The sequence below is a fragment of the Odocoileus virginianus genome, chromosome 6 (assembly GCF_023699985.2).
Source record: "Odocoileus virginianus isolate 20LAN1187 ecotype Illinois chromosome 6, Ovbor_1.2, whole genome shotgun sequence".
Lineage (NCBI taxonomy): Eukaryota > Metazoa > Chordata > Mammalia > Artiodactyla > Cervidae > Odocoileus > Odocoileus virginianus.
In genome coordinates, this window is record NC_069679.1 from 7,975,478 (window position 1) to 7,988,992 (window position 13,515).

At 40.4% G+C, this 13,515-nt stretch overlaps 1 protein-coding gene across 5 annotated transcripts in view; it reads left to right on the forward strand.

Annotated features, from left to right (window-relative positions):
• MAP2K5 (mitogen-activated protein kinase kinase 5) overlaps positions 1 to 13,515 on the forward strand; it is a 263,311-nt gene that overhangs the window by 158,045 nt on the left and 91,751 nt on the right. For all 5 annotated transcript variants that reach the window (XM_070468702.1, XM_070468703.1, XM_070468704.1 and 2 more), the window contains exon 16: positions 2,675 to 2,746. In XM_070468702.1, the coding sequence (XP_070324803.1) occupies positions 2,675 to 2,746 (72 nt within the window). The remainder of the gene's footprint in view (positions 1 to 2,674; positions 2,747 to 13,515) is intronic.

Below are 13,515 nucleotides of genomic sequence, written 5' to 3' on the forward strand. Positions count from 1 at the left end.
CTTCAAGTGTGAGAACGGATTTGAGTTGTGCAGTCTTAGGCGCCATCAAGCCCTGGCTCCATAAATTCAGGATGTATTGGGACTCATCTTGTACCCAAGTTAGTTTCAGCAGCCTGGACACATTTTTCAGTCCCTACTACTGTACGAATTCTTGAGGACAGACCTGTGGAACCGACTGCCTGCTATGTGCCAGGCATGGTACTGGATATGAGATAAGAATGCTCCTTGGCTCTTAGAAGCAGACTGTCAACTGGATGGTTACAACTCAGTGTAATAAATTAATGTGAAAGATAGGAACAGCATTTTAAAGAAGTACAGAGGCAGGAATTCATAATTTGACCTGAGGAGTGGAGGAAGTTTTCACCTGAAAAGGGTGGCCCTTGAACAGGAGGGCCTCAGAAGGGCCCTTTCTGGGCACTAAGCAGAGATGAGAAAGGCAGGTCGCCCCCTCTGTAGGAAACAAAGACATGTTTGGTGACTGGGGCCGAGTTTACTGAAGATTCACCCAGAGAAATAACTTTCTAAAATGAAGCTCTCCCAGAGCCACCTCCAGAGATTCTGATACTGGAAGTTCATTTGTAATAGGCACCACGGGCAGTTCTATGAGAATGAGTCCAAGGCTGTATTTTGAGAAATACTGACCAGATCAAGACTAGTGTGTGGCTCTTCTGACTTATAGTTCGGAGGGGCCGTTTGACCACAGAAAAGAACCTCGGTTTTGCAGTCAGACATACCTGGTTTGAATCCTGACTGTGTACTTAAATAATACATTTAGTACTTAATCTGTAACTCTAAACTTTAGCAAGTCATTTAATCTTACTAAACCTCAGTTTTTACATCTGTAAAATGAGGGCAATAATATTTGTCAGGTTGTATGAAGTGTAGAGGATACAGAGTGTCTAGCCCAGTTTCTGGGACAAACTAAGTGGTCATTCAGTGGTAGCTATTATCATCCTTTCCCAGTGGGTACAAATTAAACCTCTCTGTGCCTCATTTGCCTTATCTATTAAATGGAGATGATGAATAGTACCAGTATAGTATGGGTATTTCAGAGAAGGCAGTGGCACCCCACTCCAGTACTCTTGCCTGGAAAAACCCATGGACGGAGGAGCCTGGTAGGTTGCAGTCCATCGGGTTGCTACAGAATCGGACACAACTGAGCGACTTCACTTTCACTTTTCACTTTCCCACATTGGAGAAGGAAATGGCAACCCACTCCAGTGTTCTTGCCTTGAGAATCCCAGGGACGGGGGAGCCTGGTGGGCTGCCGTCTATGGGGTCACTGAAGTGACTTACTTGGGTCTTGGAAAGAATTATTCTTGGTAGGAAAGGTATTTTACAAATTAAATAAATAAAGGAAAGGGAAGTAAGACAATCCATCCTGCTACCCCAGGGTAGGGCTTTACGTAATTTTATAAAAAATGGTCCCAGGAGAAGACAGTAAATATATTGAGATAGCCTGGTAGGTGGGTATGGGAAGTAGGTTACAAAGTTTGGGTCCCAAGTAAGCCAACTCACCTGAGAGTATCTGGCCCACATCTTCCATACCCCTGGTGTATCTCCTGCTGGTGAGTGGTGAATTCCTGTTTCTTCCATCTGCTGTAGACCAGACTTACCCTAACTCCAGTTACTACTAAGGGTGGCTCATGCAAGCTTTTGAAGGATGATGGCTATGGTGGCTTCCAGGAATTCCAGGGATGGTACCAAGAGTAGAGTATGGTACTGGGGGCCAAGAGGTATGGATCATGATCCTAGCCCTGCCATTACTAGCCCTGTAACGTTAAGCAACCATTCCATCTCAGTGAGACCTCAGTTTCTTTTATTCATTTGTTCCTGTGTTCGTTCTAAAGACTTCTGTGAAGTACCTTACTGAATGCCAAATCCTGGAGGGATAGAGAAACTAGGCAGCAGCCACTTCAGTATGGAATTAGTCCTCTTAAACTAGAGAGTAATTGTTGAGAACTAGAGAATAAATGTTGAACTAGAGAGTAATTGTTAGAACAAGTATTTTCTACATATCTTGAATGGAGGACCAAGAGTCCCAAAAGGACCTTTCAAACTATTCCTTGGTTTATATCAAAAAGAAGCCAAATAAATGGGATAAAATGTTGAGCAGTAAGTGAATCTGGGCAAAGGAAATACAGGTTTTCTTTGTACTAGTCTTAATCTTAAAAATTTCCTACAAGTTTAATATTATACAATAAAAATTTTTAAATAGCAGAATTCCTAGTGATTCAGACCCATCTCTCAAAATGCAAATAAGTGATAATATTATATAATGTCCTTTGTATTTGTCACTTGACAAATTACAGTGGCCTTAGTTAAGACCACTGGATTTGGTTTGAGTTCAAGTTTCAGCTCATTTACTAGTTTAGGACTTTGCCTAATATCTCACAAATGTGAGCCTTCATTTTCTTTATCTTAAAACAAAGATAACAAAGTTTCCCTCACAGGATCTTTGTGAGGATTCAATACAATTATATCTAATATATCTGTATTACCTATACAGTTTCTATGGGTTATCTGTATAATACACATACATATAAGATTATTTTTCTGTTGATAATGTGCTGTGCAGATATTGGTGACTGTGCCTTAGCTGAGCTCACTTGAGCATATGTGTTTCCTGGAGTAGCTTACGTCAACTCACAAGCTCCCTTCTGTTTTCTTTCAGCCTGAAAGAATTTCAGGGGAGCAGTATGGAATTCATTCTGATGTCTGGAGCTTAGGAATCTCTTTCATGGAGGTATGTTGATTGCAAATAGATGCTCTTATGTGTATCTGTACTGATATATTCTATTAGGAGAAATATTTCTATTTGAAAAAAAAAATTGAAGCTTCCAGTGAGTTGTGTGTGTATGTAACAGAGGTTAACTCAGTAGTCCTTATTTGATACCCTTACATGACTATTCTAAAGTGCTTTTTCTCACAGATCACCTGTGTAAAACTTGCCTGGAGTGCTTCTTAAGAACACAGGTTCCCGGACTCCCATCAAAAGACCAGTTAAATTCAAATCTGTAAGAATTATCCTTATTAACACATTCCCAGTGTGATCCATATGCACACTAAATGTGGAGAACCTGTGTTTTGAAAAGAGAAATTCCAGAAAAAGTATGTGTGATAGCAGCCTTCTTGGAAGGCATATATGACTTCTAGAGGTGATTACCTTATTAAACGGTACAGCCCTACTCATTTGGATGTATAATTTCTATATGTTTGCTTAGAAAGAAAAAAACCACCTTATTCCAGTTAGACTCATATCACATGTTGCAGGACAGGGTATGAAATGATTTGAAGGAGGATAGGTATATGTATATAGCACAGTTTTAATGTTACAGCTGTATTTAGAATGGACTTTATTTTTGTATGCTACATGTACCCCCACTAGAGCTTTGTGCTAGGCTTTCTGTACAGTGATTGTTGATCTATAAGGAAATGCAGAGAATTTGTATTATATGGAGACCTGGCTCAGCATGAATTACAGCAGGATAGAGCCTAGATATCCACCAGTGTTTCAAGTGATATATCTTACATGCATTGATTCAGATAAAAGAGAACTCTTTAAAAAAATAAAAAGAACTCCTTAAATAAGATCATGGATAGAGTTTCAGTCACAACTCCATCACTTTTTTTTTTTTTGGTCAAACGCTTTTTCTGTGATTTTTGTAATGCATGAGTGCAGTTGAATTTCTAAGGAGATATCTTCAGAGTCAATTCACCTGCACTATAGAAAGAAAGCAAAAATATTCAGTGTTTCTTGAACCATATTTTTCTGCTTCTTCATGAAAGGGGCTCCAAGAGGAAATACAGTATATATGCAACAGCTGAGAGATTGGCAATGCTGGTGGACAGATGCTCAGAACTGAGTCTCCCAACAGAATCCCAAAGGGCGTGTCCAGTTAGCCTGTTTTAGGGGAAACTAGTACCTTTGGTTTGTGGAGCTCAGCTCTCGCTGTTATATAATTACCCTTTGTATATTTTAGATGAGTCGTCATTGAGTATATTTGATAAAAGACCAGATATAGTGTGGAGCATTTGAGAAGTTGCATGGCATAAAGATAAGAGTCCTAGAGTGGGAATGAAAGACCTAGGTTGCAGTTCTAGCTCTGCTACTGGTTTTCTAGGTGGCCCCGTGCAAGCTCCTAGGCTTAACTTTGGGCCTCGGTTTCTTCTTCTGTTAAATAATGATCTCTAATCCCCTTTCCAGACTAACATTTTATGACTCTCAGCAGTCTGCTCTTGTCTGCAACTTTCTGCAACAGCTCTGGAATTGTGTGACTTAAAGACATGCAGCGGCATAGCGATACTGTCAGACAGGGAAACTGACAGATTGAAGCTTTAGAGCACACCGTTCCTTCCTTCCATGTTCACTTCTTCATTCCATGCGTTGAGCTCCTGCTATGTCCAGTGGATAGGCAGTGGGGATATATGAAGGACACTCCATTCTTGATTCTCGTGAAGTTGCATTTGGTGAGAGGGGTGGAGTGTTTGGGACAGGAAACAGAAGGATAACTGAGTATATAATCTGTCAGGTGGTGGTAAGTCCTATGGGGAAAAATGAAGTGGAGTCCTCCTTTCCAGTAAAACAGCCTTTGAGCTGAGACTGGAATGGTGTGAAAAGAAGGGGTCGTCAGGCAACAGCAAATAGTACGAGAGACCTGAGTTACTTGGGTGAGTTAGCAAGGAAAAATGGGGAGAAACACATTCAGAGTGGTAGCCAGGGGCCACATCACATACAGCCTTGTAAGCCATGGTCAGGATTTTAGATGTTACTCTGAGAGTACATTATCTGAAAGATGTTTTCACAGGATAGCTGCGTGCTCTATGGAGCACAGAATATAGAGGGACAATCATGGAAACAGGGAGACTAGTTAAGATAGGTAGGTAGATAGACAGATACTTAATAAATAGAACATATTTATGTTACATATTGAAATATATGTCTGCCAGCATTTTGCTGAGTGCTCAGGATACAGATTAATAAAAAGAGACTCTGTTGTATAGGAAGGGAGATTGCCATTGATGTATTTGGGATTTTGTTGATCATGTTCATTTATCCTGGAGGTAAACTATTAAATAGTCTCTAGAAGACTGAAGAAAACAGACTCGTTGAATTTATAAGATTAAGGTGTAAGGAAGTGTGTGGAAAAGTGTCAACAATGAGTGTGAGACACCTGGAGGCCTGAAGGAGTGCCTTGGCTCATGTGATGAAGTGGGGAGTAGAAAAGGACCGCTGGTCAAGTGAGGGCTGAAAAGAATTCGGTGTTTTGCCGCTCCCTGCATTTTAAAATAGATGCTGAGGAGCCAGAGGTTAGGAGGCGGAAGAGATGGCCTTAGAGGGTGTGAAGTGCAGTGTGCTTATGATCATCAGGAAGAGCTGCTGAGCACCTCTGTGTGAGATACTTAACTAAATGCTTTTGAAAGGAACTGTGTGATCATAGTCTGTATTCTGGGAGCTTATGACCCAGCAGATAGGCAAGTGAGAACAAATGACCAAACTCAGGTGGTGAATTAAGTTTTTAGAGAGAAGAGTAAGGCCCTGGAATGTGTTTTATGGGTTTCCCTGGTGGCTCAGTGATAAAGAATCGCCTGCCAATGCAGAAGATGCAGGTTCAATCCCTGGGTTGGGAAGATCCCCTGGAGATGGAAATGACCACCCACTCCAGTATTCTTGACTGGGAAATCCCATGGACAGAGGAACCTGGCAGGCTACAGTCCATGCGGTCACAAAACAGGTGGGCCATGACTTAATGACCAAATAACAACAATGTGTTTTATACCAGATTTGTTTGGGGTACAAAAATATGTAATGTGAAATAGGAGTCAGAGGCTTTGAGTCCATAGATGAGAAACTGTGTGTGAGTCAATAAGAGAACACCAAGGTTCTTTTTTTTAAGGTGCAGATGTGATAAGAACATTACCTGAAGGGGTTGGGAAGTCAGCCCACAAAAGGCACATAAGGACCAATTTCTCTGCTTTCATCATGGTGTGCTAGGAATAGATGTGGTAAATCCTGTTCAGAATCACTGCAGATGGAGAGAAGTGTGCATCTCAGCAGCATTTTTAAATTCTGAGTAGAAAATTGTGTCCTGAAACATTGTTAACATCTTCAAAGAGTAATTGCTTCTCTTCTGTTCATCCTCACCTTTAAAAACAAGATTCCCTTTCTAGACATGCACTGTGGAGAGTAGGCACTTTCATTCATTCAGTAATCTTTGTTTAAGTGCTTACCATGTAGTGACCCTTGAAGAGTGGAGCACACGAAGATGAGGAAGGCCTGCCTGTGATAGAGAAAACAGACACTTAAAGCCCAGGGCAGTGTGACAGTCATTAGTAAAAAGGAAGTACTCTGAGCCACAAAGATTCAGGCGGGGAGAGCAAGACAGGTTTTTCAAAGGAGCTGACAGTTGAGCTTGGTTGTCTTAAAGCGAGTTGCCCCTTGGAGAAAGAAGGAAGAGATGGAGGAGCCCTTCCCCATCCCCCAGCACACTCTAAGGTGGATCTTTGTAAACCTTTCAGGAGAGAGCAGATGTCCAAGTATGCAAGCTCTACCTACTTGTGTGGATACCTTCCTCAAAATGTTTTGAATCAATCAGTTTATTCCCCTAGAGTACCAGGTGGTAAAGAAACAATGGGGGAGGATTCCCCTGGTGGTGCAGTGGATAAGAATCCACCTGCCAATGCAGGATCCCTGAGTTTGGAAAGATTCCACACACTGCAGAGCAACTAAACCCAGGTGCCACAACTACTGAGCCCGTGCACCCTAGAGCCCAGATGCCACAACCACTGAGCCCCATGCTGGGACTTCTGAAGCCTGTGCGCCTGGAGCCTGTGCTCCGCCGCAAGAGAAGCCAGGACAGTGAGAAAGCTGCCAAGAATGGCCCCTGCTCACCACAGCTAGAGAAAGCCCATGCCAAGCAACAAAGACCCAGCACAGCCAAAAATAAATCAGTAAAAATTTTAAAAGAAGCAATGGGGTAAAAATGTGGGACACTGAGCCAAGAAATTTTCCTGAAATTACACAAGAATCAGAGACAAAATGGGGACTAAAGTTTTCTTCCCCTTCTGCTTCTACCTAGCACCCACCCTTAAATTCCATAAAATCCCTGAGGTTTTTGGTGATTCAAGAGTCAAAAGGCTGCATTCACTGCTTTAAACTCCTAAAATACAGGTGCACCCTTGCCTGCCTTCTTCATCCTGCCCTTCCCGTGTTAATGTGCTATCCCAGTCCCCATGGGGAGTCATAACAAGGCCTCTCGCCACACTCTTCCATAAAAGATGATGCTACATGCCGCTAAAATGTGCCATTTAAAAAGTCACAGGTACATTTGTGCCTTAAGCACAGAATCTTTAATATCAGACTATCTTTTATCCAGCAGCAACACTGCCCCCATCTTCTCTCAGTTCAGTATCCCTCTTTCTGTGAGCTAAAATGGGTCTTCTCCAGGATTTTGTTAGTTATACATAGTATTTGGAGTTGGCTGAAGTAAGATAAAGGATGGAAATTATCCTTAAGAAGGGGAAAATTGAGATTATTCAGCTTGACTAAGCATGGTGGTTTTACTAAGCTATGAAGATTTCAGCCCCTTTCCGTGTTTTTTGTTTATGGTTTTCAACTCAGACCTTGAAATGTGTTTTATTTCTCTTCATGTGAATTATAGAACAAAATAAAGGTCATTGCCATGTAAGGGGTTTATAATGGGGAAAAGAACCCACGTGGAATTAATTGCACTTCTTTCTTGAGCCTTTATGACAACAATCAGTGTGAAAATGAAAAAAAAAAAAAAAAAGAAGTGAGACCACTAACAGGTGTACAAAATGTCTGAACTAGGACAAGCTGGGAAGATTAATCCTGCTCTAGAATACTTGTTTGACTCTCGTAGAGAGATCCCACTGATTCACTTGACTGGGTGGTTTTTAGGACTGTTTACCCTTCTTGCTGCTCTTTAAAGACTTCAGGGCTACACTTTAAAATGAAAAAGAGTGTGTACATAGTAAAAACTGATAGTTTTCATTCCTAGGGGTAGGGAGCACCTAAGATGTTTTAGGGCAGGGTTTCTTAGTTTCACAGGCTGTGCGGTGCTTCTCTCTCCTCCCACGGAACGAATGGCTTGATTCGTTTGTTTCTCACTAATTAGTTACCCCATTCATATTGGGGTATACCCCATTATTTTGATTGGAGGCTGATTACTTTACAATATTGTAGTGGCTTTTGCCGTACATTGACATGAATCAGCCATGGGTGTATATGCGTTCCGGGCCCTGAGCCCCCCTCCCCCCATTCATACTCTTTTGTCACTCAAATCACAACACAAATCTGTAGGAGGGAAGTAAGCAGTCATATTTGGAAAAGCTGGATTTTTCAGCTGGTCCTAATTGGGTCAAAAAAATGAGTCAGCACAGCCCTCCTCTATGCTCGCATTTTTAGCACCCAGGACGATGCACACACATCTAAAAAGGCACCAGGTCACTCGTCAGGGTTCTTTCTCTCACTGAGTATGCTATCCAAGTACATGTTCTGGTTTGTGATTCTCTTTGGCGGGCTATTATAAACTTATTAAGGTCGGTGGTGAGTAATCTGACAGGCTTTTCCATAGGAGTCAGACTGAAAGCCCCATCTTTAGCACCTGCATCTTACTCTTTTCACTTGGGTCCTCCTCGCTCTTTCTGCCTTTGTTCACCTCCTCTCTCCAGCAGTCTCTTGAGTCCAAAGCACAGAACAGTCTGGCTCAATGTGCTTGGTTAATTGGAGTGTCATCCCATCCTCTGAGACCCCTCTTCAGCATGATCACTGTTTTACTGAAGTGGTCTGAATGATGTGTTAAATGATGAAAGCAAGGTCTGTCCGATGAAAAATGTCTCTAGATAGGTGAAGAGCACATTCAGAGAGTCACACGAGGCCATTGTCATCAAAGTAGCACCGTCTTCTGAAGATTTGATGGGGCTGTATTGTTCTGACAGAGTTAGAATTTTTCTTACGAGCTTCAAAATCTCTTTAACCATGTTAAAAATATTCAGGGAGCATTATGCCATTCACTCTATGTGGAGTATCATTTTCTTCTTCTCCTCAAGATACAATTTAAATACCCATCCTTTATGACACCAACTCATCTCTCCAGCTAAAAGTAATTTCTTCTTCTGACCTTCATCTACATCTTCCTTGTGGCATGTGCGTTTTTCACTTTATATTATATTAATTTATTGCTATGTCATAGATCCTTATGACAGAATTTAAATCCGATTCTCTCATAATCTCCTGCCCTCTCTAGCACAATTTCACTGCCCTAGTGATTACTCAGGAAATCTTTGGGGCTCAATTTTTTCTTTCTTTTGTAATGGTTTTAAAGTAGTTTCTGAAAATAAAGATCAGAGTTAAAGTTTGATGAAGTCTTTAACGTAAGCACTCACAAACATTTGCTGAATGGATCGCAAGTGTTTGGAGTGTGAAGAAGAGTTTTGAATCAGACCTGGATTCAAATTCCACTTCAGCCAGTATAAACTATAGATCCTAGGGTAAATCACTTAATCTCTTGGGGCCTTTAGATGGACGCTCCATTTCAGAGCTTGTGGAAAGGTCACAATGAGAAAATTAAGCCATTATCCCTTCTCTTTAAGAGGAATTACCTATTGAAATGTTCACATATGGTTCAGAAAGCCTACAAATTAGGGTTAAGGGCTTTCCTGGTGGTTCAGATGGTAAAGAATCTGCCTGCAATGTGGGATACCCAGGTTCGATCCCTGGGTCGGAAAGATCCCCTGGAGAAGAGAATGGCTACCCACTCCAGTATTCTTACCTGGAGAATTCCGTAGACAGAGGAGCCTGGCATTGAGGCACATGCATTATCTTCCACTCTCACCTCAAACTCCACTGAAAATGGTCATAAAGAGATTTTTTTAAAGCTTTATTACCATGAAGAAAGGGAAAGGAGACAACAGCAACCAAATTTTGGGTGTGGGAAAGCAGATGGCCAGCAGTAAACAACAGAACTGAGAGTACAGCAGTAAAGAAGAAAAGAAGCACCTGATTTACTTTAAATCACCGAGGAGGCTCAGACATTGGTGGTACCAGGTGTCTGAAACTAAGAGTGGAGGTGAGGCCAGAGAAGAGAGTTTAGTCTGTTTGAGGAACAGTTAAGCTGTTTGACGAATAGTTACGCTGTCTGACTCAGTGATTCTTTCCTTAACTCGGTCACCCTCCTAAACCTTAATACACAAGAGGAGTTTGTATGTTAGGGGAGGAGTAAGTAGAGGAATTTCTCTGAGAATAAAATAAGTGATACCTGGTACTGTAGGAGGCTGAGTCTCATTCCTGATACAGAGACATTAAATGAAAGTTTAGATTCTGAATGTGGAGACTCGCAGCTGTCCTACCACACCCTGTTTCTGGGACGCTGGCAGCCAAGATTACCTTTGAGGTAGAATATTGGAAGAGACCTTCTCGAGGAAACTTGTGACCAAGAGGTCTTAAAGATCCAGATCTTAAAGATCTGGGAGTTCCCTGTAGAAACAGTCCGGCCAAATGGCATTGCCTAAGCCTGCAGACTCCACACAGAGGTGCAGAGTTTCTCACTCAGAATTTACTCTTAGCAAAATTTTACTCTTAGCAAAACGTTTGAGGAAGGATTTTAAGGTAAGAACAGAGACCTAAAATAACTAAAAAAGAAAGAAATTTGGAGAACTCAAAAACTGCAGAGGAGAAACATTCAAATGAACTATGTAACACTCACAGAGGGATAGGAGAAATTATGACATCTGGGAAAAAAGAACAGGCTGCAGTAACAAAGGAGTTTTCAGATGACAAACAAATAAGAGAGAATTGAAAATTAGAGAACCAGGTTAGACAATCTCACATGAAAAACACAAGTTTCAGGAAGAAGGAACAGAGAAAACAAAGGAGAGAAGATCATCAAAATAAATGTTTTGACTTTAATTTTATAATGTGAAAGAAATATTTATATGTCATTTGAGATGGACTTCTTCTTAATATTCCTACAGGAGGGGAAAAAAACCCTAACTTTTTAAAAAATGACATATATCAGTGCTTTCACCCAGAGAAAGTGAATTTTTGTCAGAGAATCGTAAATTATTGACTTCTCTGTAGACATCTATAATACAATTTTCCCAAGGAAAATTTAGCATAAAATGTACAAATAGTTGATTGTAACTACCTTGTCTTGTGGAGTTCTGAAAAGCTGTTAACACATCTAATTTTTTTAAATTTTGCCTTTATCCATACTGTTGAATGGACATCAGATAAGTCTCATTAGATATCAAGAGAATGAACTGTGATTTTCTATGTTTATGAGCAAACACATGAAGCATATTAAGCTATGTGAAGTGAAAATAAAAAGTATTGAAAAAGTGACAGAGATCACTCCACCCAGTACCGTTCACAGAAGTTTCTGGAAAAGTGTGGTGAAGAGTATGTCGTTTTCTTTCTCTGATATATTTTCAGATATTACGGCTGTCATCCTCACTCTTGAACTGTTAAGAGTTCACATTTTGCATTAACCAGAAATGCTGGCATCACCGCTTATAATCAGTGTTATCTTGGCCAAGTCATTTTGTTATTCCAAGTATCAGTCTCTTCTTATCTGTGGACCAAAGATAATGTTAGTATTAATAAACATTAATGAATATTCATTAATAAATTAATAATTAATCTAACATTAATGTGTTAATGTTGTATTAATATAACATTAATTAATTTACATTTCTATATATTAATATAACATTAATAAATTTTATTGAAAACTTCTTATGTGCTGAATATTTTACTGGGTGCTGGGGCCACATTGATAGATAAAACAAGCATGTTCCCTTTCCTTGTTGAACCTACAATGTAATTAGGAGACAGGTGATAAACAATAATAATAAACATATATATATATATTTTAAGAAGGCACTTTGAGAAGTAAGCTTCTTTTTGAAATAACATCTGGGCAGTGAATGTTTACCAGGTGAAAAGAATTATGGAGCATTCTCTAGACTCAGCTCCTGCCTCTAAATATACTGAAGAACCTACCTCTTCCCAGCTTTCGAAATAAACAAACAAACCAAAAACAGAAATGTAACTTTGCTGGTCAGTCTGTAGCTGCAGCGTTGTTTGCTCTCCTAGCCCGCGGTGATTGTGGTCTGAGGGGTAACGGATGGCTCTGGACGCCCTCTGAGCAGCTGCTGTCAGCTTCTCTCAACCATAGCAGCTTAGCCTTTGGTGTGCTCCACAGATAACCAGGTTTTCCTCCTCTTCCTTTTATAATCATTGTCAAGAACGTGAGTGGACACTGACTCTTACTATAATATGTTGTCTGCTGCTCCATCTAGTGAAGTGTCTTACCTGTTGGAAGTTTCTGCTGAAAACCATCAGAAAGCAGAAGGGTTAAAGCTGAAGGGTCCTAGGACAAAGGAGATTTCAGTGGGAGATTGTATAGGAAAGTGGGTAGAAGTGTGGTTCTGGAATTCTTGTCATGGGCCTCTTTCCCTTCCACTGAAGAATATTGAGGAAAAGAGCATGTAACAGTTTCCGTCACTCATGCCCCTGCTCGCACTTAATTTTCTGTAATTCTGTCTTAACTTGATTTTTTTCTATTGTCATTTTTTTGGTCTGAAATTTTATATAACTTATTGCAAAAAGAAGCTGTTAAAATGACCTTTGGCAGATGATGGATTGACTGGTTCAGTCCTTTGCGGGGTCTGTGAAGGGATCCAGCTGTCTCAGATTACCATGCCTAAATGTGCATTTTCCAAGGTTGTCAGTAATGGTAGTGCATGGGAAACTGGCAGACAAAGTGAAGTGTTTCCCACTGAATGAGGCATTGTTGAGCTTGCTTTGTGCTCAGAGCTGTCGTGAACAACCATGAGACTGACAGAACAAGATGGAACAGGTGCTAGCAATCCCAGCTAAGCATTTTGTTATTTTGATGGATTTCAGACTGTTTTTTAAGTTTTTCAACACACATGTCCAAATCGTGTATAAACACAAGCACACACAATTTGGACTTTTAAAACATTTGAATCAAGTCTTGATATGAAAAATAAAGAAATAAAGAGAAGACAAAGCAGTCGTTTAACATCTCCTATTCCAGTGTTTGAAGAATTGTCAGTAGAGGATAGGAAATCTGCTGCTTTATGACTGGCAGGCCGAACTTTCTGAAGCTAACAACAAAAAAAAAGTCCATGGTTTTCTATTCAGTCTAAAGAAGAATTCCCTGGGACTTCACTGGCGGTCCAGGGGTTAACTTCACCTTCCAGTACAGAGGATACAATTACAGTCCTACATATTGAACTCCCACAAGCTGAGATCCCACATGCCTTGTGGTCAGAAAACGAAACCAAAACAAGCAAAAAAAACAGGAGCAATGTTGTAGTACATTCAGTAAAGACTTTAAAAATAGTCCACATAAAAAAAAAAAAATCTTCAAAAAGAAAATTTCTGATGAATAGATCCCTACACCCTTGCTATTCAACAGTGCTGCTATCACTTTAGAAGTAAAAAATGACCCATCCCTAGAAACA